At 43.5% G+C, this 24,538-nt stretch overlaps 1 protein-coding gene across 3 annotated transcripts in view; it reads left to right on the plus strand.

The window, feature by feature from the left end:
• LOC126095302 (germ cell nuclear acidic protein-like) overlaps positions 1-24,538 on the plus strand; it is a 111,689-nt gene that overhangs the window by 76,419 nt on the left and 10,732 nt on the right. For all 3 annotated transcript variants that reach the window (XM_049910093.1, XM_049910094.1, XM_049910095.1), the window contains one exon: positions 4,382-4,494. In XM_049910093.1, coding sequence (XP_049766050.1) covers positions 4,382-4,494 — 113 coding nt within the window. The remainder of the gene's footprint in view (positions 1-4,381; positions 4,495-24,538) is intronic.

Raw genomic sequence — 24,538 nt, forward strand, 5'->3', positions numbered from 1 at the left:
ACCAAACAAAAGCGCTGGCAGGTCGATAGACACACAAACAAACACAAACATACACACAAAATTCAAGCTTTCGCAACCAACGGTTGCCTCATCAGGAAAGAGGGAAGGAGAGGGAAAGACGAAAGGATTTGGGTTTTAAGGGAGAGGGTAAGGAGTCATTCCAGTCATATATATATATATATATATATATATATATATATATATATATATATATATATATATATATATATATATATATGAACCATGGACCTTGCCGCTGGTGGGGAGGCTTGCGTGCCTCAGCGATACAGATGGCCGTACCGTAGGTGCAACCACAACGGAGGGGTATCTGTTGAGAGGCCAGACAAACATGTGGTTCCTGAAGAGGGGCAGCAGCCTTTTCAGTAGTTGCAGGGGCAACAGTCTGGATGATTGACTGATCTGGCCTTGTAACATTAACCAAAACGGCCTTGCTGTGCTGGTACTGCGAACGGCTGAAAGCAAGGGGAAACTACAGCCGTAATTTTTCCCGAGGACATGCAGCTCTACTGTATGATTAAATGATGATGACGTCCTCTTGGGTACAATATTCCGGAGGTAAAATAGTCCCCCATTCGGATCTCCGGGCGGGGACTACTCAGGAGGACGTCGTTATCAGGAGAAAGAAAACTGGCGTCCTACGGATCGGAGCGTGGAATGTCAGATCCCTTAATCGGGCAGGTAGGTTAGAAAATTTAAAAAGGGAAATGGATAGGTTAAAATTAGATATAATGGGAATTAGTGAAGTTCGGTGGCAGGAGGAACAAGACTTTTGGTCAGGTGATTACAGGGTTATAAATACAAAATCAAATAGGGGTAATGCAGGAGTAGGTTTAATAATGAATAAAAAAATAGGAGTGCGGGTTAGCTACTACAAACAGCATAGTGAACGCATTATTGTGGCCAAGATAGACACAAAGCCCATGCCTACTACAGTAGTACAAGTTTATATGCCAACTACCTCTGCAGATGATGAAGAAATAGATGAAATGTATGACGAGATAAAAGAAATTATTCAGGTAGTGAAAGGAGACGAAAATTTAATAGTCATGGGTGACTGGAATTCGTCAGTAGGAAAAGGGAGAGAAGGAAACATAGTAGGTGAATATGGATTGGGGGGAAGGAATGAAAGAGGAAGCCGCCTTGTAGAATTTTGCACAGAGCATAACTTAATCATAGCCAACACTTGGTTCAAGAATCATAAAAGAAGGTTGTATACCTGGAAGAATCCTGGAGATACTAGTAGGTATCAGATAGATTATATAATGGTAAGACAGAGATTTAGGAACCAGGTTTTAAATTGTAAGACATATCCTGGGGCAGATGTGGATTCTGACCACAATTTATTGGTTATGAACTGCAGATTGAAACTGAAGAAACTGCAAAAAGGTGGGAATTTAAGGAGATGGGACCTGGATAAACTGAAAGAACCAGAGGTTGTAGAGTGTTTCAGAGAGAGCATAAGGGAACAATTGACAGGAATGGGGGAAAGAAATACAGTAGAAGAAGAATGGGTAGCTCTGAGGGATGAAGTAGTGAAGGCAGCAGAGGATCAAGTAGGTAAAAAGACGAGGGCTAATAGAAATCCTTGGGTAACAGAAGAAATATTGAATTTAATTGATGAAAGGAGAAAATATAAAAATGCAATAAATGAAGCAGGCAAAAAGGAATACAGACGTCTCAAAAATGATATCGACAGGAAGTGCAAAATGGCTAAGCAGGGATGGCTAGAGGACAAATGTAAGGATGTAGAGGCTTGTCTCACTAGGGGTAAGATAGATACTGCCTACAGGAAAATTAAAGAGACCTTTGGAGAGAAGAGAACCACTTGTATGAATATCAAGAGCTCAGATGGCAACCCAGTTCTAAGCAAAGAAGGGAAGGCAGAAAGGTGGAAGGAGTATATAGAAGGTTTATACAAGGGTGATGTACTTGAGGACAATATTATGGAAATGGAAGAGGATGTAGATGAAGACGAAATGGGAGATAAGATACTGCGTGAAGAGTTTGACAGAGCACTGAAAGACCTGAGTCGAAACAAGGCCCCGGGAGTAGACAACATTCCATTTGAACTACTGATGGCCTCGGGAGAGCCAGTCATGACAAAACTCTACCATCTGGTGAGCACGATGTATGAGACAGGCGAAATACCCTCAGACTTCAAGAAGAATATAATAATTCCAATCCCAAAGAAAGCAGGTGTTGACAGATGTGAAAATTACCGAACTATCAGTTTAATAAGTCACAGCTGCAAAATACTAACGCGAATTCTTTGCAGACGAATGGAAAAACTGGTAGAAGCCGACCTCGGGGAAGATCAGTTTGGATTCCGTAGAAATGTTGGAACACGTGAGGCAATACTGACCTTACGACTTATCTTAGAAGAAAGATTAAGAAAAGGCAAACCTACGTTTCTAGCATTTGTAGACTTACAGAAAGCTTTTGACAATGTTAACTGGAATACTCTCTTTCAAATTCTGAAGGTGGCAGGGGTAAAATACAGGGAGCGAAAGGCTATTTACAGTTTGTACAGAAACCAGATGGCAGTTATAAGAGTCGAGGGGCATGAAAGGGAAGCAGTGGTTGGGAAAGGAGTAAGACAGGGTTGTAGCCTCTCCCCGATGTTATTCAATCTGTATATTGAGCAAGCAGTAAAGGAAACAAAAGAAAAATTCGGAGTAGGTATTAAAATTCATGGAGAAGAAGTAAAAACTTTGAGGTTCGCCGATGACATTGTAATTCTGTCAGAGACAGCAAAGGACTTGGAAGAGCAGTTGAACGGAATGGACAGTGTCTTGAAAGGAGGATATAAGATGAACATCAACAAAAGCAAAATGAGGATAATGGAATGTAGTCAAATTAAGTCGGGTGATGCTGAGGGAATTAGATTAGGAAATGAGACACTTAAAGTAGTAAAGGAGTTTTGCTATTTAGGGAGTAAAATAACCGATGATGGTCGAAGTAGAGAGGATATAAAATGTAGACTGGCAATGGCAAGGAAAGCGTTTCTCAAGAAGAGGAATTTGTTAACATCGAGTATAGATTTAAGTGTCAGGAAGTCGTTTCTGAAAGTATTTGTATGGAGTGTAGCCATGTATGGAAGTGAAACATGGACGATAACTAGTTTGGACAAGAAGAGAATAGAAGCTTTCGAAATGTGGTGCTACAGAAGAATGCTGAAGATAAGGTGGGTAGATCACGTAACTAATGAGGAGGTATTGAATAGGATTGGGGAGAAGAGAAGTTTGTGGCACAACTTGACTAGAAGAAGGGATCGGTTGGTAGGACATGTTTTGAGGCATCAAGGGATCACAAATTTAGCATTGGAGGGCAGTGTGGAGGGTAGGAATCGTAGAGGGAGACCAAGAGATGGATACACTAAGCAGATTCAGAAGGATGTAGGTTGCAGTAGATACTGGGAGATGAAGAAGCTTGCACAGGATAGAGTAGCATGGAGAGCTGCATCAAACCAGTCTCAGGACTGAAGACCACAACAACAACAAATATATATATATGCAACTTGCACACACATCTGCTGTCTCAGAGAGCTGAGACCACACTGTGAACAGCAGCACCAGTGCATGATGGGAGTGGCGACTGGGTGCAGGTAAGGAGGAGGCTGGGGCGAGGAGGGGGAGGGATAGTGTGGCGTGAGTGGCGGACAGTTTGTGGCCAAGAAACAAGTGGACCACCCTGATGCTGAACACGCTGCTAAACATGATAGCCCTCGTCTTAATGACTGCTTCACTGCCTGTGCCATATGGATTCGTGTGTGTGTGTGTGTGTGTGTGTGTGTGTGTGTGTGTGTGTGTACTGCTGACAAAGGCCTTAAATGGCCGAAAGCTTTAATTGTGTGAATCTTTTTATTGTGCCTATCGCGACTCATCATCTCCGCTATATGGTGAGTAGCAAATTTTAGTATACGTCAGGTCTAAAATCACTTACTCCTCAAAATAAATGAAACGGACAACTACAGTGCCAGAGAGGCATAAAATCACACATACGTCACAAGAAATATTTTTATAAAATTGTCAAAATGTGATGTGTAAAGCATGAAAAATAAGTAGCTGGTGCAGTTTTTCATTATTTAAACCAAAGTTTTTGCAAATATCTTTTGTAACACATTTCTCCTGCATCTTCTGTGAATTGCTTTGTTTACTGTTACTTAAATAATTCAGCTTTTGTGTTCTTCTCCTATCTGTCATTGCACTGTCATCAGGACTTGAATTTCACTCAGTTCTATTTCAATTGTTCTGTAACATACTGAAGTACCAAACCTACATGTGTAGGATTGGCTTTATGCTTTATTAAAGTAAGATTTATTGCGAAGGAAGTAAAATCTAACTTAAACTATTTTTTCCAGGTTTGTGATTCAGCAGACAGACTCCGTGATACTCTAATCCATGAGCTGTGCCACTCTGCATCGTGGATTATAGATGGTGTGAAGAGCGGCCATGGACGTCACTGGAAGAGATGGTAAGCGGGGCGAGTCAAGCACATTGGTTCCAGTTTTCTGTCATTGATCTGCTCTGTGTGTCGGGGGAGGGGGGGGGGGGGGGACACTGAGTTAAAAGGAGGTAATTGCATCTAATGCTCTTCAAATAAATTAAGAACAAGAAAATCTAATTTAACAAATTCCACGTAACAAGAACATTGCCTGTCAAAAGTAACACTGGTCAGCACAGGAAAACATAGATTTCATGCTACTGCTCAGAATACCTTGGCCTACTTACTTACACCGAGCGAGGTGGCGCAGTGGTTAGCACACTGGACTCGCATTCGGGAGGACAACGGTTCAATCCCGTCTCCGGCCATCCTGATTTAGGTTTTCCGTGATTTCCCTAAATCGCTTCAGGCAAATGCTGGGATGGTTCCTTTGAAAGGGCACGGCCGATTTCCTTCCCCATCCTTCCCTCACCCGAGTTTGCGTTCCGTCTCTAATGACCTCGTTGTCGACGGGACGTTAAACACTAATATCCTCCTCCTCCTACTTACTAACATAACTTAGAGCTCTCATATTCAGTTATAATGCAAAATTAATATTAATTTTACAAACTAATTTAGCAGTTCTGATTATGTAAAACAGTTGAGAAGTAAACTATAGGTGGCTTATGTGTTTATGTTTAGATTTCTGTTTAAAATGTTAGTTAAGTGTAGCTATTGTAATACTACTACTACTACTATTACTATTAAACTGAAATGCAGAAACGAACTGCTTGCTCAGGCAAGAGAACTGGAATACTAGCAGCAATAACAGAATGATTGTATGCTGTTTATCATGTTTTTCTGCTCTTCGTGGTGGTATTGCTGACTACAGATTGTTCTTGATTTTATGTCGGTTAGTCTCACTTCTTTAGTTTAGACTTTGTCTATTTGACCTTCTGTTCTCCAGGTTATTGCTCTGGACAAACTGTCAGCTATTTCTGAAGACGACTATAAAAAATGTTTCAAGCAGTGGAAGCACCTGTCGGACAAAAGTATTAGTTTGTAGTGGAGAGTATTATGAAGAGTATAAGATGTTTTGTAAACAGTTTGAAAGTATATAGCTTTTAAAAAATAATATTTTTTAAAAATAATTTTGATGCTGGTTGATTGTGTATTTTTAATTGCAAATTAATTAAACATATTTTCCAAATTATCACACTTTATTAGTCTTTAATTACATCTTTCAGATTATTTTTCTATTAATAATTATGCAGTACAAACAAGTAAGTACAATACAAATAAGAAAGAAAGAAACAGTTCAGGAATCCAGAGACAGTGGCACTCACGGTGTGCCTGTGCATGCATGCTCTGTATTTATCAGGTCTATGATCACCTGAAATTTTGAAGGACTGTAAAATGCTGTTTAGTTTCTGTCTTGGCAGTTTCATATGCAGTTCCAGTTGGTCCTGTTAAGTCCATGTTTTATTTGTTTCCTTCAATATGTCTGTGATAAGGACAAATATTTACTGTCACATATGTTGTAACTGGACTACCCATCCAGATAGCTGACCACATTAAAGTGCCCACTTCTGGGACAGGAGAGGTATGCTGGCCTGGATCAAATATTCCTTGCGGTTACAGGTTGTAAGAGCTAGCCTCAATGTCATTTTTTAGACAGTTCTCCACATCCCGCTAGGTAAATACCAGTTCCCATGACCTGCCTCAGTTACACTGTGCAAACACTTTGGACAACTTTCACATTTGACCGTGTGATATGCACTAAATGCAGACAGAAGGGGTGCACTAATTCCTCCCCTGTGGGGCAGCCTGCAGTAGCTTTAAAATACGTTCAGGAGTGGCAGTTCCCTTGTAATAAAGCCTATAGTGTATAAAGGTATGATGGGCTCTCTGAGAAATTGAAGTCCCATATCAGTTCTGACCAGGCACTAGCAGGTTATGGGACATTGGAAAGGATGGATGTTACACCCAGATCTTCCTGCTGAACAATTACTTTTGTCCTACTGCACAATTAAGAAGGCCCATTATCTTCTCGTGATTTGATTTCATTTGTCAGTTTCTGCAATTGTTAATTAGATCTTCAATATTAAGTTGTAGATCAGCACAACAAAAGACTTTCACAATTAAAGCTTTTGGCCATTGGCCTTTGTCTCTCTCTCTCTCTCTCTCTCTCTCTCTCTCACACACACACACACACACACACACACACACACACACATGACTGCAGTCTCGAGCAACTGAAACCACACTGCGAGCAGCAGCACCAGTGCATGATGGGAGTAGCGACTGGGTGGGGGTAAGGAGGAGGCTGTAGTGGAGAGGGGGAGGGATAGTATGGTGGGGGTGGCGGACAGTGAAGTGCTGCAGGTTAGACAGATGGCAGCGGACACGTTGGGGGTGGGGGAAGTAGCAGAAATATTGTTATATTCTATCCTGGAGTTTCCATTGTTTAATTAGATCTTCTACCTCTTCATCAAAATATAAGCACATTTTCATTGGGATATCTTTTATTAACCTGTAAAGCTAGTCTTTTTATTACTCTTCATATTGCTTTAATGTCTGTAACGGTTTTCAGTTTTTTGTTGAAATTAACCTAAACTAGAATTTGTTGTCTCCTGTTCTTCTGTAATAAATTATGCAATAACTTTATTTGGTCTATCCTATGTTATTATATTTAGTAATCCTTTCAACACCGCTTACTTAACTTTATATCCTAAAGTTGTGCAATTTGTTGACCCTAGATTCAAAGTAGCAGAAACATTTGGGTTTTCTAGGTCTATGTTGTTATCTGCATAGTTAAACTTTGTCTGAAGGTGTGGACCCTGCAGCAGTTGAATCTGCCCCATGACATGAAACCATTGCCTGTGTTGCCTCTGCTCCAGGGCACAAGACATATGAACTGTGTGGAACCGATCACTTAGCATGCTGTTAATCAGTCAAGCCATTGTTCTGCAGGGTATTATGCGGAGAAATTTGTAGATAAGGCCTTCCCTCCACACAGTGTCGAAGGCGGCAGTTAAGATCAACAAATGCCACAGATGTTTTCTGCTTCATTTTGTATCCTGACTCTATGAAGGATGTGAGAGACAGTACTTGATCGCAGCAGCTACGCCCTTGTCTGAAGCCTGCCCGATCAACTGGAACATTCTCTAGGATAGCACTACTTATTCTGTTATATACTAGCCTTTCAAAAAGCTTGTAGCACCAGCTAAGTAGGACAACGGAGCGATAGCTTTTACCATGTTGTTGTGTTTACCAGGCTTCATAAAAGATATTGTCTTAACCTTTTTAAACTCCAATGGAAGTTGACCAGTCAGCAGGATGTCAGTGAATAATTCTGCCAGCCATTTCTTAGCTTTTCCGCCGGCCGGTGTGGCCGAGTGGTTCTAGGCACTTCAGTTTGGAACCGCGCGACCGCTACGGTCGCAGGTTCAAATCCTGCCTTGGGCATGGATGTGTGTGATGTCCTTAGGTTAGTTAGGTTTAAGTAGTTCTAAGGTCTAGGGGACTGATGACCTCAGGCATTAAGTCCCATAGTGCTTAGAGCCACTCTTAGCTTTTTGTCCCATATGGATCAGGAATTCTGGATGGATACCATCGAATCCAGGTGCCTTAAGAGGTTTGAGGTCCTTCAGTCCAGAGTCAACATCTGAAACTGTGAAGGGATGGGTATACTTAGATGAGGGAGATGCCATATTTTTCAGGTCACGAAGCTGTCTTCTGATATGTTTTGTATGTTTCTTGTCAGGAGGTACTCTTGAGGTAGTAATGATATGAGAAGTAATTTGGTCTGGTGTTACTTCGGAATATTTTCTGCATGCTGGTGCACTTCCTCCCAGCTTTCTCAGAAGACTCCATGCTTTCCTGCTTGAGTGGGTAAAGTCCGTATTTTAGACTGTTTCTGTCCATTTCTGCCTTAAAGACATGTCCAAGCTGGACAATAGTTTCATAGCTATCTCTAGATCACCACTTTGCTGGAAGTGTTGGTACAGTGTTTCACTTTCATTATTCCATCCTGGAACATATTCTTTTTGGTATCCTCTTGGCATACACTTTTTAGCTGTTGCTGTTACTGCACCAATGAAGTGTTGATAGTTCTTACGTGATTGAGGTATCCAGCAAATGGTCTTCCATTGGTAACTACTTCCAGTCAGCTTTCTGGAAATTCCATCGAGAATGCGGGGTTGATCGTATGACAGGAACCGTGCAGCCAATTTGTATTATTACAGGTCTGTGTTGGCTGCGAGGAAAGGCATCTATCAGTTTCCTTGTGATGTTGATGGGAAAGCCAATTCCGTTGGAGCTAACAAAGCATAAGTCAGGATTTGAATCCTTGTCCCGAGCAGCCGACCTGAAATGCCTTGATTTTTGACATGACGCACTAGATGAAGATTATTCTCTTCAATCCATTCTGCAAGCGTGCTCCCATTTTCATCATTTTGAGAGTACTTCCAAAGTTCGTGGTGACTGTTGAAGTCTCCTATGTAAATTTCAGGATGTTCTGCCGTGTGTAGGGCAAAATCGGGCCATGATGTTTTGGGTGGTTTGTAAACATTTGTAATAGTAATACTATGCAATTGTATGACCACCGTATGTATATCTGCCTCCACACTGACAGAAATCAGTGAAGCTTCATTTATGTTACGGACGTACGTAGCAGTTTCATACACCTCATGGTAAGTTACATTAAGTGCAGAATATCCAGGAATTCGACCTCGGCATCAGAATATTTCTTCACTGGAAATGCGAATTTCCTGAATGGCGACGACGTCGTCGATATTGTTGTCCAGCAAAAATTTTGACGGACACACTTTGCCCTGATACTGCTTTCGATATTCAGTTGAAGGAGTGTGATAGTTGGTCTAATGTTTCTTGTTAATGGGCTCTGAAAATAACTGTTTCTGCTGTTTAGTTCATGTGTCATTGCCAGTAGGTCCTATGGATAGTCTGGCCACCTGTAATCACTGTTGCTCAATTAGCACCACCCAGGAGGCAAGTGTAGGGTTTTTAAGGTTAAACCTATGGACGTGAGCAACGCTACCTGATCTAATGACACTTCGTCCAGAAAATACTGCTATGCCGATGACCTGGCTCTAGCCATACGACACCAGGAAATGAAGACAACAGAAGAGATTCTAACCAATGACCTATTTGCATCAGATTATTACTTCAAAATCTGGAGACGCCAACCCAATGTGAGTAAAACAGAAGTGTGTTGCTTCCATTTAAAAAATCGGTTGGCGAATGTAAAACTGGAAGTTAGTTTCAGGGGCAGAATTCTTCATCATAATTGGAACCCAAAATATCTTAGTGTTGTCCTGGACCATACACTATGCTTCAAACACCACCTTAACTTAGCTCAAAAGTTGAGGACTCGAAACGGCATCCTCCATAAGCTATGCGGAACTACCTGGGGATCTTCAGCAACCACTCTGTGATCTTCAGCTCTGGGCTTGGTGTACTCAAGTGCTGAGTATTGTGCATCTGTTTGGATGAAAAGTCATCATAAAAGGCTTGTTGGCACTGAGCTGAATACGACAGTGTGCATAATATCTGGTGCAATCAGATCTACTCCAGTTTATTGACTTCCAGTGTTAACTGGTATAATGCCTCCTGAGCTACGCAGATGTACTGTCCTTATGATAGAATTCCTTTTAAATTGTAAGAGACTGAAATCACGCCATCCAACTCGGTGTGACGCTGCTGACATGGTTACTAAGGATTTCAAACTTCTTGAAGAATGGAAAGGTCAGTGGGAAGCAGTGACAGATGTGCGCCTGCATAACATCTTCTCAGGTGCTAAACTTCCAAGTGGATTCGACCTACCACGCAAGACCTGGACTACTCTCAAAAGAATCTGTACCGGCCATGGCCGATGCAGGGATGCTCTCTTTAAGTGGAAGAAGCTGCCTAATCCGGCCTGTGACTGCGGGGCTCCATACAGACTATGCACCACACTGTCAGTGAATGCAGGATTCGAGCCTATCATGGTGCTGAAGAGGACTTCCTGCTAGCAACTCTAGATGCAGTGTACTGGATTGAAGGACTGGATATTCAGTTGTAAAGACAAACTTAAGTTTTTGTGTGTCAGTATGTACAAATGTTGTATGTATTTTAATTTTATGGTATGTCTGTATTAGCCATATGTTAAATAAAATGTGTGGAAACTTGTTTAGAGCTAGGTTGATAAGTCGTAGCCCACACCTCAGTGGTTCAGAATTTTTTTTTTTTTTAGCCTGGAATCAACATGATCGATTTGCATACTGATGACCTGCTAGTACAGACCCCAAGTCTTCAGATAATTTTGTCATTTAACAGTTAGTCAGACTTTGCATGACATATAATACATGTAGTTGAGAGGGAAATAGACTGAATCGCCATACTTTCTGCAATGTATGGTGAACAGTTGGTGGAAATTTATTTTCTATGAAGCAGTCCATTGATGTTGGTACTCAGCTACATAGCTTGGATCTCTAGATTGGATATTAGAATCTATCCTGATTGGTTCCCTTAAACTTCATTAAGCTGTAATTAAGTTATTCTGATAGCTCTTGACAGTGACATTTTTGTTAGTTGCTAAGTTATTACACACAACTGCTAGCCAGTGCGTTCCTTCAGGAGGCAAAATGTGTAGCACTGCTGGTAGACATAAACAAAAGTTGTTTAAGTTTCTACACACTACCTAGCTTTTGGCACAAATAGTTCCTTTGTCAAGGAGAAGTACTAGGTATCTCTTACCCTGAGGTCTGTGTTGTTTGTTCCTCCTTTCAAACCTTTTCCAGCCTCATCCCTCTCTTCGCCCCTGAAGGAACTTTCAGTAAGTAATCAGGTTTTTATAACTGATTATCTCCCTCCTCTTGGTGTCACACTAAGGATGAGTGATGGATAGTGTAGATCATTTCTCCTTCTATTTTTTATGAATGTTACTGTTTTCAGTGTTAGATAAAAAAGCTTCATAAAGGAGCAAATGTAATTAGAGGCTGTTGTCAGTACGCCCAATTGTTTAAAGAGCTCTCTGCAAGAACGCCACTTTTCTGTGTATCACACACTTTTTTTCCTCTATGAGGAGTTAACGTAGAATGTAGTGCCATAAGACATTAGTGAATGAAAATTTGTAAAGTAAGACGGGTTTTGGACAATTTCATCTCCAGTATCTGTTACTATCTGGAATTTAAAAGTTGCAGAGCATAGATGTTCAAGGTGATCTGCAACTTGTGACTTCCAGTTCAGGTTTTTATCAGTATAAATACATAACAACTTGAAGTGTCCTGATTCAGTTAATCAAATTTCTGTCTTGTTATTTCTAATTTTGTGGTCAGGTGTTATGCGATACTTAATTGCCTGTATTGTGAGTTATCTGAATTCACTGACAGTCCATTTGCAGAGACCTGGTTATTAATTTTTGTGAAAATATTACTTACATTTTAAAGTGTTGAAATTACTGCATTAGGGTTGATTATAATACTTGCATCATCAGCAAAGAGAACTAGGGCATGGAAACTCTTGTTATGTGATGACAAGAGTGAGCCCAATATTAATCAATGTAGTACTGTCATAATGATATTCTTCCTTCTGATATTAGCTGTTGTGTTGAGCATTTTTTAATACGAAGGTAATCCCAAAAGTAAGGTTTCCTATTTTTTATAAGTACATAGACCTGTTTATTTCTACATTGGTTTATATTAGTTTACAGCTTGAACATTTAGCTATTTTTCAACATAATCATCATTACTGTCGATGCATTTTTGTAGATGGTGTGGCAGTTTTTGTATGCCCATGTCATACCAGCTCGCCGCCATGCTGTTCAGAAAGTTATGAACCTCTTTTTTTTCACCTCATTGTCGGAGCTGAATCACTTTCTGGCCAAATGTTCTTTTAACCTAGGGAACAGGTGATAGTCACTGGGCGCCTAGTCAGGACTGTAGGGTGTGTGGGTGGGTGGGTGGGTGATTTATGTTCCACTGAAACTGTTGCAGGATAGCAACAGTTTGGCGAGTGATGTGTGGGCGAGCGTTGTCTTGGAGAAATGTCTATGCCCTTGCTCAACATTCCTCTTCTCCGGTTCTGAATTGCCTGTTTGAATTTTTTCAGATTCTCACAGTACCTGTCAAGGTTGATTGTGGTCCCAGTGGGCATAAAGTCGGCCAACAATACCCCTTTCCAATTCCAAAAAACGGTTGTCGTAACTTTACCGGCAGACTGTATTTGTTTGAATTTCCGTGGCTTTGGCGAAGAAGGATGCCACCATTGGCGTGATTGTTGCTTGGTCTCAGGTGTAAAGTGATATGCCCAGGTTTCGTCACCCGTAACAATTGAGTCTAGAAAGTTGTCCTGTTCGGCTGCAAAGCGGTGAAGAAATGCGTGGGAAGCATCAACTCATTGCCGCACATGGCCCTCAGTCACCATGTGTGGCACCCATCTTGCACACACGTTCCGGTAGTTCAATGTTTCCGTTAAAATTCTGTGAGTGGTGCTTCGGGAAACCTGAGGAACCAATGTGCAGAGATCACCCAGGGTGATCCGCCGATATTCACGCATGCTTTGCTCAACCTTCAACACTGTCTCCTCAGAAACTGTCTCCTGCTCCTTTGTTCGTCATTAATTTTGGTCTGACCAGCTGCAAACACTCTACACCACTTACGAACATTTTTGACATCCATGCATGACTCACCATACACTTCCGTCAATTGGCAATGGATTTCAACCGGCGCAGTGCCCTTTGCGTGAAACCGAATAACTCCACACAATTCGCACTTGGTGGTAACATCCAACGGGAGCTCCATTCTCTACGGCTGCCAAGCCAAGACTGAGCACCTCAGCACGGCATGCGCATATTCACACACAGTGTATGAAGCACTCTTCATAACAGTGTGACCAACTGCCACATAGAGTTCTATACTTATAAAAATATAAGAGACCTTACTTTTGGGATTACCCTAGCATAAACATGAAAGCTTCCAGAAATAACGTTTTATTAACTAATCGGTATGTGCATAACTACTACAAACCCCAGAGCCCTTAATTACCATGGAGTAATTAAAACACAAAACAAGTGAACAAAAAACTGTCAATATCAATTTACATATCTCAACATTTCCCCTCAAATTGTCATTGACACAGTATGAAGTCTAAATGTACACTCCTTCACTCATTTGAAAAGGCCAGTTTCCTACCCATATTTCATGTCTGGCATTGCTAAGTGGTCTTGTGAAAGCATTGACTAACATCTCTTTAGAAGCGAGATGATCAACATTAACAATAACTGATTCAACATGTCTTCTTATAAAAAGGTACTTTATATCTATACGCTTGGATCTAGTTTGTCACTAGATTGTTGGCTGACTAAATGGCTCCTTTATTATCACAATATACTGTAAGTGACTTTGACACTGCTTGGATCTATCTCGGACACAAATTGTCTTAAAACACAGTAAATCTTGAACAGTTGATGCCAAGGCCATATATTCAGCTTCACAAGTAGAAGGTGCTATAGTTTTCTGCTGGACCATGAAATTAGAATTTTGCATTTTTATGCATGGACCAGTTACAGAGTTTTTGTCATTGATTTTACTACCCCAACCTACATCACTGAAGGTCATTTTTTCTCTGTTACCATCTCTATAAAATTCTAACTTATAGTCCATGGTTTCCTTTAAATATCCAAACAATCATTTTACAGACAACCAATGAATCTTTTTAAAACAATGATTGTATCTGCAAATGAGCTTTACAGCGATACACGCATCAGGTCTAGGGATTTGGAATACACATAGAAGACTTCCTATTGTATATTGTTACAATACATTGATATCACCTGATTCGACTGCTTCAAGGTCCAAACCAAGTTGAAATGGTGGTGACTCTGGCTTGGCTTCACTCGTTCCAAATTCCTCCAAAACTCTTTTTACATAGTATTTCAGAGGAATCCAAATTTTTCCTTTTCCACGATCCTGTGTAATTTCCACACCTAGGCATTGGCTTATCTGTCCTGAATCTTTTATCTCAAAAAATCTCTTCAAAGAACTTTTGAACAGATCCAAAATATTTCCGGTGCTTAAAAATAGCAGCATATCATAGGCATATAAAGCTGTGATGACTAGTTTGGTGCCATCTCTGTGAATACATGGATAAGTGCCTGACCGGTTCAGTTTGAGTATCTTTAACACCTCGTAAATTTTTTGATTCCAGTTCCTACCAACCTGTCTGAGTTTGTAAATGGCTTTCTTCAGCCACCATACTTTCCCAGGAGTTCCAAAATTTTCTGGTGGAATGACATAAGCTTCTTCATTTAAGTCCCAATAGAAATAAACAAATGTGATGTCAACATAGTCAGTCTCCAGGTTCTCTCGAGCTGCCATAGACAAGACACATCAAATGGATGGAAGCATGCATGACCACAGGTGTGAAGGTGTCCTGATAATCAACACCTTGAACTTGAGTGCATCCTTTTACCGCTAGGCATGCCTTGAATGTTTCTGGTCAACAGCTAGCCCCCAGGCTTTATTTTTAATACCCTCTTAGTATTGAGTGGTTTGTCCCCCCTGGTTAGCTCTACTTCTTCAAATGTGTTGTTATGAGAATTCTTTCTTCATTGCTTTTTTCCATTCTTCGTTATTTGTCCCTTACAAGATGTCTTTGATTTTAGTGTTGTCACTTGGAAGTCCTTCTTCCAAATAGTAACATGATCCGGCCGTGTCTTGGGTTTTGGTTCTCTGTTTGACCTTCGAGGTGTAACCTCATGAACTATGTTTTGATATACATGACCCTCATCTTGAGCTTCAATTTCTATTGAATCACTGTCAAGGCCATAAAAGGGTTCATTATCACTGTCTTCTGATTTAACTCCTTCAGTTTGTGAAGTACTGATGTCCTGAAGAACTGCTTTTTGTTCCAATCCTAAGGCATTTGAGGTCTTAGGTTCCTCTGTTTTTGAGCTTTAAAAATTCTCATCCTACAGCCAACTACCCGGATCAGAGGGCCTCACACACTGGGTGCAGCAGCTAAAATGTCACTGCACAAATATAAGTTGCCCGCCACCTTCTCGCCATGGTAACCGTAAGGTGTTTGTACACAAAGACTTGTACAATTGCTCTTGCGTAATGTTGCGAACAGACTCAGTCAAATCGCCTTTACAACCACCATATACAGGCCCATTTCAGGTGCTGAGTAGAAATAAGCATACCGTGGACATAATGTACAATGGTGTTCCGACAAAGGTATCGATTGAACGTGTCAAGCCAGCATGGGTTTTACCCTCTCCGACCTCTGACACCACGCCTGTGCATCAACACATGGTGGACGCAGAGCATACCCAAACACCGCTCAGTACATCGTCCGAGACAGGTGAATCACCACCACAAACGACGACGTCACCGCCCCCGAGACACCCGACGCACACCAGAGCTGGACGTCGAATAAAATTCAAGTATCAAGATATCCCTAGGGCTCCGCACTTTAAGGGGGGGGCTGTGTGGCAGTGATATTTTTCATGTCTGGTGCAAAGTGAGATCAAAAGTGCGCGAGAGGTTTTGTCATGTGTTGTTTTTTATATCTTTGCCGTAAGACTATAGGATCTCCTAGTTTTTGTTACTTCTCTGTTGTTTTTAGTTTTCTTCTCAGTGTGAGTTTTCACGAATAAATAGTACTCCGTTAACTCATTATACCGGACGGCTATGCAATTATTTGTTGTAGGCAAGTCGCCTACAAATCGATAGCCTTTGGGTGTCTGACAGTAGCCTACAAATGTCAGCTTCTGTGACTTCTTATCCCACTTCTTGTGATGGGGTTTTGGAATTTTAACCATTGCAATGCAGCCAAGAATACTTAAATTTGATAAACAAGGCTTTCTCCTATGACATAGTTCATGTGGCTTCTTATCTCCAACTGTGGTGGACAGCAAACAATTTGATAGGTATGCAGTTGTAGACACAACTTCAGCCCAATACTCCTTTAGTAAGTTAGCGTCGATCATCATGGTATGAGCTTTCAACCAATGTGCTATTAACTCTTGTGACAACACTGTTTTGCTGTGGGCTGTAATGTACTGTAAGCCAGTGGATGACACCTTCAGAAGTCAGAAATCTTTTTAGTTCATCATTGATGTACTCCCTTCCATTGTGTGACTGCAACTTCTTGGTATTTTTACCTGTCTGCTTTTCCACCACACTCTGAAGTTTTTAAATATCCATGTTACCTCACATTTTTTTCTTCAAGAAATAAACAAACTAAAATCCTGAAACATGATCAAGCAAGTGTGAGAAAATAATGATTTCCATTAATCGATACTGTCTCCATTTGCGCTCACAAATCGGAATGTGTGTAGAATACATTTTCCTAGGCTTGAGTGGAAGATGTGACTGTTTTCTCATGATGCACAACTTGGAGGTCCCCCCCCAGGGGGTCCACAACTCTTTTGTGGATACGTGCGTAGCGAGCACGGGACCCCGAGCTAATGTGGCCTTCCTTCCTTTCCAGGCTGCATACCTTCCCATTCCGTATCCTTCCCCATCCCTATCTTCGCCCCTCCTCCCCTCACCTCTGGCTCTTTCCTTCCCTTTCTCCCCATCTGGGAGTATGGTTTGTGCCTACGTCCGGAGACGGACGCTCGTAAATGTACTGCATTCTTCGCCTTCCTTCCTTTTATGTCTTCTTCCTTCCTTTGTCCTTCTCTTTTCCTTACCTCTTCTCTTTCCCTTTTCTCCGCTGCGGCGTTTGAGACCTCTCTTCTTTCCTTTCCCTTGATCTTTCTTCCTCCCTGTGCGTGTCTGAAGGCCGACCCACGCCTTTTGTGCGTAGCCGGTGACGGGGTAACGCGTAATTCCCCGCCCCGGGTAGACAGGTAGGACACGTACGTACCCCCTGGTAACGGCCAGGCCCAGGGAGGGGTGATTACCCGAGCTGATACCTTCCGAAAGTGCTGATTGGTCCCTCCGTCCGTTTGTCGGGAGGTGTGACCTGAGGTGTGAACAATCACCTAAGGCGGGAGTGCCCTCAGAGAGGGCCCCCACAAGGGAGGAGCGCGCCATCGGAGACGCCGGTAATCATGGGGGATTCTTCCGCAATGGTTTCCTCACCTTCCACTATGTCTGCTCACAAATGTAAGTATACTGAGTCTCAGCCACAGACGATTCTTCCATCGTTGCCACAGTTCCTTGTTGTTTCTCGGTCTGATGAAGGTCACGACTTCTCCACGGTCAACCCTTTCATTATTCAGAAAGGTGTCGACGCAATAGCAGGTCCTGTAAAGTCTTGTTCCAGATTACGGAATGGCACCCTGTTGTTAGAAACACACAGTGCCCTCCAGGCACAAAAATTGCTGCATACTTCTCTGCTCCACACCTTCCCTGTCCGGGTGGAACCACACCGTACCTTAAATTCCTCGCGTGGAGTCGTTTATACACGCACCCTCGATGGATTGTCTGACGAAGAAATTCAGCACTATCTGTCTGACCAGGGCGTAACGGCAGTTCATAGAGTTATGAAACGGGTTGACACGAACATCATTCCAACCCGCACTGTCTTCTTGACATTTGACAAAGTTCAACTCCCATCGAAAATCAAAGCAGGCTATGAGATAATTTCCGTTCGCCCTTACGTCCCAAACCCTACGCGTTGCTATCGATGTCAGCGGTTCAATCACACCAGCCAGTCCTGTTCCAATCCGGCCAAATGTGTTACGTGTGGCAAGGATGCCCATGAGGGTGCTTGTCCACCTCCATCCCCTCGCTGCATCAACTGTATGGGTGACCACCCTGCTTCCTCTCGAGATTGCCCCGTTTTTAAGGACACAAAGCTCATCCAGGAAATAAGAGTGAAGGAAAAGGTGTCGACCTTTGCTGCTCGAAAATTATTCGCCAGTCGCAAGCCCACCGTGCCTCAGACAGGAAAATACAGCACTGTCCTTGCTTCTCCTTGGCCAACAAAGGAGGCGGCCACGCAGACTTGCGACCTCACCTTTAGTGCCACGGTCGTCAGATCGGCCAGCGCAAAGATCGCTCGTTCAACCTCAACACTTTCGCCTGCCCACTCTATGGCTCACCCTTCGTCGGGTTCTGCTAAATCTCGAGCCCAAAAGTCAGACGCCAAGTCTTCGAAAAAAGAGCATACTCGTGAAGAGTTTTTGCGTACCGCAACTTCACAACCATCGGTTCCTCCTTCATCTAAACATCATTCTTCCAAGAAGGCTACAAAGAAACCCAGTTCCTCTCCTTCTCCGCCAAGGCGTGTCCCATCTACAGCACCACCTGGCGGAAATCGCCCTCGGCCGTCTTCTGTGTCGCCGAGGCGCACTGCTGGTGGCCGGTCAACCGGCCGATCGCTGGTGGCAGGAGCTGCTCCTGACCAACCTATGGATCAGGATCTTCTGCCTTCGGCTGACTGCCATTCCATGCTGTCGGTCGCTAGCTCCGAGCAGTCTTTGAGTTGACAGCAACTTTGGTCACATTCCTCCATTTTCTGTTCACCCCATGTCCATTATCCACTGGAATATCCGTGGCATTCGAGCCAATAGGGATGAATTGTCGATCCTCTTACGATCCTACTCGCCGGTCATCTTCTGTCTTCAGGAAACAAAGCTGCGTCCCCATGACCGCTTTGTTCTCTCTCATTTTCAGTCCGTTCGATATGATCTCCCCTCTGTTGAAGGCTCTCCAGCCCATGGAGGACTCATGATTCTTCTCCATGATACTCTCCATTATCACCCAATCCCCTTAAACACTTCCTTCCAAGCTGTCGCCGTCCGTCTTTCCCTTTCCGGATACACGTTCTCTCTTTGTACTGTATACATTCCATCGTCCACACCAATGACACGAGCTGATCTCCTTCATCTTCTTGGTCAGCTTCCACCCCCCTATTTGCTGGTTGGGGACTTCAATGCCCACCACCCACTTTGGGGATCTCCACATCCTTGTCCACGTGGCTCCATATTGCTAGACGTCTTCCACCAAGCGGATCTAGTTTGCCTCAACACTGGGGTCCCCACATTTTTGTCTGCCTCCACGACAAATTTATCTCATTTGGACCTTGCGGTCGGTACTGTTCCGCTAGCTCGGCACTTCGAATGGTTCGCCCTTGATGATACACACTCGAGTGACCACTTTCCATGTGTCCTCAGACTGCAGCCTCAACTGCCATATATGCGCCCGTGACGCTGGAAGTTTGCCCAAGCCGTTTGGACACTTTTTTCGTCTCTAGCGACATTCAATGACCGTCGCTTTCCCAGCGTCGACGATGAGGTCACACACATTACCGACGTTATCCTTACAGCTGCGGAACGTTCAATACCACGCACCTCCGAATTGCCCCGGCGCCCCCCAGTTCCTTGGTGGAACGAGGCATGCCGTGACGCAATATGTGAGCGGCGACGTGCTCTTCGCATTTTCCGTCACCATCCTACTTTGGCCAACTGTATCCGCTATAAGCAGCTCCGTGAGCGATGCCGTCGCATCATCCGCGATAGCAAGAAGGCAAGCTAGAAATTCTTTATTAGCTCATTTAACACCTTCACTCCCTCCTCGGAAGTTTGGAGTCGGCTTCGACGGTTCTCAGGCGCGCCTAGTTTCTCCCCGGTCTCTGGGCTCACTGTCGCGCATGATACATTCGTGGACCCCGTCGCAATTTCTAACTCATTGGGTCAGCACTTTGCTGAGATTTCGAGCTCTTCAAATTACCCACCAGCATTTCTCCCGAAGAAACGTGCAGCGGAAGTGCAACCTCTTGCTTTCTCCTCTCAAAATCACGAAAGCTACAATACTGTTTTCTCCATGCGGGAACTCCAACATGCCCTCTCTTCTTCTCGCTCCTCCGCCCCAGGACCGGATGGTATCCATGTCCAAATGTTGCTGCATTTATCAACCCATAGTCTGCGTTACCTCCTTCGCCTTTATAATCGAATTTGGACCGACAGTACCTTTCCCAGACGGTGGCGGGAAGCTGTTGTCGTTCCCGTTCCGAAACCTGGAAAGGACAAACATCTCCCCTCTAGCTATCGCCCCATTTCTCTCACGAGTAGTGTCTGTAAGGTTTTGGAGCGTATGGTGAATTACCGTTTAGCTTAGTGGCTGGAATCCCGCAGTCTTTTAACACCAGCCCAATGCGGATTTCGGAAGCATCGTTCTGCAGTTGACCATCTTGTTGCTCTCTCCACTTACATCATGAACAATTTTCTCTGGAAACGCCAAACGGTAGCAATATTTTTTGATCTGGAGAGAGCATACGATACCTGTTGGAGGACAGGTATCCTCCGCACACTGTTCTCTTGGGGCTTTCGAGGCCGGCTGCCCCTTTTTCTTCGCGAATTTATGGCAGAGCGCACTTTTAGGGTGCGGGTGAACACTACTCTCTCCCGTACTTTCTCCCAAGAAAACGGGGTACCCCAGGGTTCCGTGCTGAGTGTTGTCCTGTTTGCCATCGCCATAAATCCAATTATGGATTGTCTCCTTCCTGATGTCTCGGGCTCCCTCTTTGTGGACGATTTTGCGATCTACTACAGCTCTCAACGGACCAGCCTTCTTGAACGACGTCTTCAAGGATGTCTCGATCGCCTCCACTCGTGGAGCATCAAAACCGGCTTCCGTTTCTCACCCAGTAAGACCGTTTGTGTCAATTTTTGGCGACGTAAGGAGTTTCTTCCGCCCTCCTTACATCTAGGTCCTGTCAATCTTCCGTTTTCAGACGTCGCTAAATTCTTGGGTCTTATGTTTGACAGAAAACTGTGCTGGTCCTCCCACGTTTCCTATCTTTCGGCTCGCTGTCTGCGATCGCTTAACACCCTCCGTGTCCTGAATGGTACCTCCTGGGGAGCAGACCGAGCGGTCCTTCTCCGCCTCTATCGCGCCTTAGTGCGCTCGAAATTGGACTATGGAAGCATAGTCTACTCCTCTGCTCGGCCGTCTATTCTTCGGCGTCTCGACTTTATCCACCACCGTGGATTACGTTTAGTGTCTGGAGCTTTTTACACTAGCCCTGTGGAAAGCCTTTATGCTGAGACTGCTGAACCTCCGCTGTCCAATCGGCGAGCAGTCCTCCTGAGTCGTTATGCTAGCCATCTGTCTTCCATGCCTGCTAATCCAGCCCATGACCTTTTTTTCAACGCTTCCTTTGATGTAGGGTATGCAGGCCGCCCTTCCTCCCTACTACCACCGGGAGTCGGCTTCTGTTAACTGCTCCATTCTCTTTCCTTCCGCTTTCCTAAAACCTTCTTGACAACTTGGGGTACAGCACCGCCTTGGCTCCGTCCCCGGATCTGCCTGCTCCGTGACCTTTGTCAGTTTCCCAAGGATGGTACCCCTACACTTGTTTATCGTCGGGCATTTGCTGCTCTATGTGCACAAATGACGGACGCCACATTTATTTACACCGACGGCTCGAAAACATCGTTAGGTGTAGGGAGTGCCTATATTGTTGGCGACACCCCAAATTGCTTTCGGCTTCCCGACCAGTGTTCGGTTTATACTGCAGAGCTTTACGCTGTTCTCCAGGCTGTCCACTACATCCGCCACCATCAGCGAATACAGTATGTTATCTGCTCAGATTCTCTCAGCTCTCTCCTCAGTCTCCAAGCTCTTTACCCTGTGCACCCTCTGGTCCACCGGATTCAGGACTGTCTGCGCTTGCTCCACCTGGGGGGCGACTCGGTGGCGTTCCTCTGGCTCCCGGGACACACTGGTATCTGTGGGAATGAGGCGGCCGATATAGCGGCCAAGGCTGCAGTCTCTCTTCCTCGGCCAGCTATTCAGTCGCTTCCCTTCACCGATCTACGGAGCGGTTTATGTCGCCAAGTTGCTCATTTATGGCATGCGCGTTGGTCAACACTTTCCCGTAATAAATTGCGGGAAGTGAAAGCCCTTCCTTGCGCTTGGACCTCTTCCTCCCAAACGCGTCGTCGGGAGGAGGTAATTTTAGCTAGACTCCGGATAGGGCACTGTCTTTTTAGCCATCGACATCTTTTAAGCGGCGATCCTCCCCCACTCTGTCCCCACTGCTTTCAGCTGTGGACTGTAAGACACCTTTTAATTGAATGCCCCTATTTTAATCCGTTACGCTCCCGTCTACAGCTATCGCCTGATCTATCGTCGATTTTAGCAGATGACACGCGCTCAGCCGACCGCGTTCTCCAGTTTATTAGTGACAGTGAAATGACGTCAGTCATTTGAAGCTTTTTTTGGGGACAACCACCCCCTTTCTGTAGTGGATTTTTAAGCATTCCTTTTATTTTTAGTTTCTCCAATTTTATGACTTCGTGCCCATTGCTGCTGGTTTTCAGTTTCGGTTTTTTACTGTCTTAAGTCACGGGCTGGGCGCTAATGACCATAGAAGTTTTGCGCCCTAAAACCAAAACAAAAACAAAAAAAAAACACTTGGAGGTCCTTACCCACAATATCTTCTTTTAGTCCTCTGACAACTTCAGCATACTTTTGTGATTCTTATGTCCTAGCCTGTGATGCCATAAGAATCCACTATCTTTTACATAGTAGCACTGTTTCATTTCACTTCCATTCAAACAATAGATGCCACTCTTATGCATTGTTTTGTCAGTTAGTTCACCTTCTGCATCGTAGATGAATCCACCTTTTTAGTTAAGTGACTTAATGCTGTTTCTTTCAACTTTTAATAAGTGAGAGCAAATTTACAACAGAGTTTGGGATATGAATGACTTAAAATGCTTCTGCTTCTACTTCTACTGTTTTATCACCAGTACTGAAGGTCAGATCCACACTTGGCGTAGCCATCACCTCCTGCACTGGTCACTGAACTATTACATGGTTTGACATTATAAAGCTTCCTTCAGTCATTACTGATGTGAGTCGAGGCACAGGAATCTAAGTACCACATATCCTTTTGTGAGGCTGTTTAACATCAGCTACAAAAAAACTTTCTTTTGTTGTGACTTTCCTACGTACGTATCAGTCATAATTATTTTTTGACGAACTCCCTCCTTTCCATCCTTACTAGAACAATATTTTGCGATATTATTAAGTTTGTTGCACTTGTAGCATTTAATAATGTTTTGTAGGCCTCTTCTTATTTGTATATAGAGCAGATTCTTCATTTCCATTTGCCTCTTTGGATTTGACATCTTGTAGCAGTTTCACTTTAATAGAATCTCCCATGACACACGTGCCACAGTTTTCAAGTTCCTCGATCGTAGGTTGATAATGATCAGGTAATCCAGCCAGGAGCACACTTTCTGTCTACTCTCCATTCATTGGAAACTTCATTACATTTAACTTAAACAAGGTCATTACTATTCGATTGTCACCTGCCGAATTGCATTTATGTTATTTGGTTGTGATTAATGATCTACATGTGACTCTTGAGTCTTCAAATGCTTTTTCCAAAGCCGCCCAGACTTCTGCTGCCCTATTTGTGTCCCTATGTAATTAATCTTTCCAATGAAAAGTATATTCTGGGAATATTCCTTTTTGTCTCTCTCTTCCCAAGAATTGTCCCATCTCATCGGATCCCGAGGACGATTTCAGGAACATCCCACAGTTTGTCATGGACCAAATACACCTTCATGGCAAATTTCCATGTCTAATAATTTTCACATTGATCAACGTTTCAACCTCTGGAAGTCCAGTTGGGGCTGTACCAATCATTTGTAGCTTTGACTGAAAAAGTAGATCAACACCTTCAACCCATTACATGCAGTCTCCCATCCTTCATCAAAGACACCAACCACTTTCTCAAACGCCTGGAATCCTTACCCAGTCTGTTACCCCCGGAAACCATTCTTGTAACCATTGATGCCACTTCTCTATACACAAATATCCCACACGTCCAGGGCCTCACTGCAATGGAGCACTTCCTTTCACGCCGATCACCTGCCACCCTACCTAAAATCTCTTTCCTCATCACCTTAGCCAGCTTCATCCTGACTCACAACTTCTTCACTTTTGAAGGCCAGACATACCAACAATTAAAGGGAACAGCCATGGGTACCAGGATGGCCCCCTCGTATGCCAACCTACTTATGGGTCACTTAGAGGAAGCCTTCTTGGTTACACAGGCCTGCCAACCCGAAGTTTGGTACAGATTTATTGATAACATCTTCATGATCTGGACTCACAGTGAAGAA

Source organism: Schistocerca cancellata, chromosome 8 (assembly GCF_023864275.1).
Source record: "Schistocerca cancellata isolate TAMUIC-IGC-003103 chromosome 8, iqSchCanc2.1, whole genome shotgun sequence".
In the NCBI taxonomy this organism is placed as follows: domain Eukaryota; kingdom Metazoa; phylum Arthropoda; class Insecta; order Orthoptera; family Acrididae; genus Schistocerca; species Schistocerca cancellata.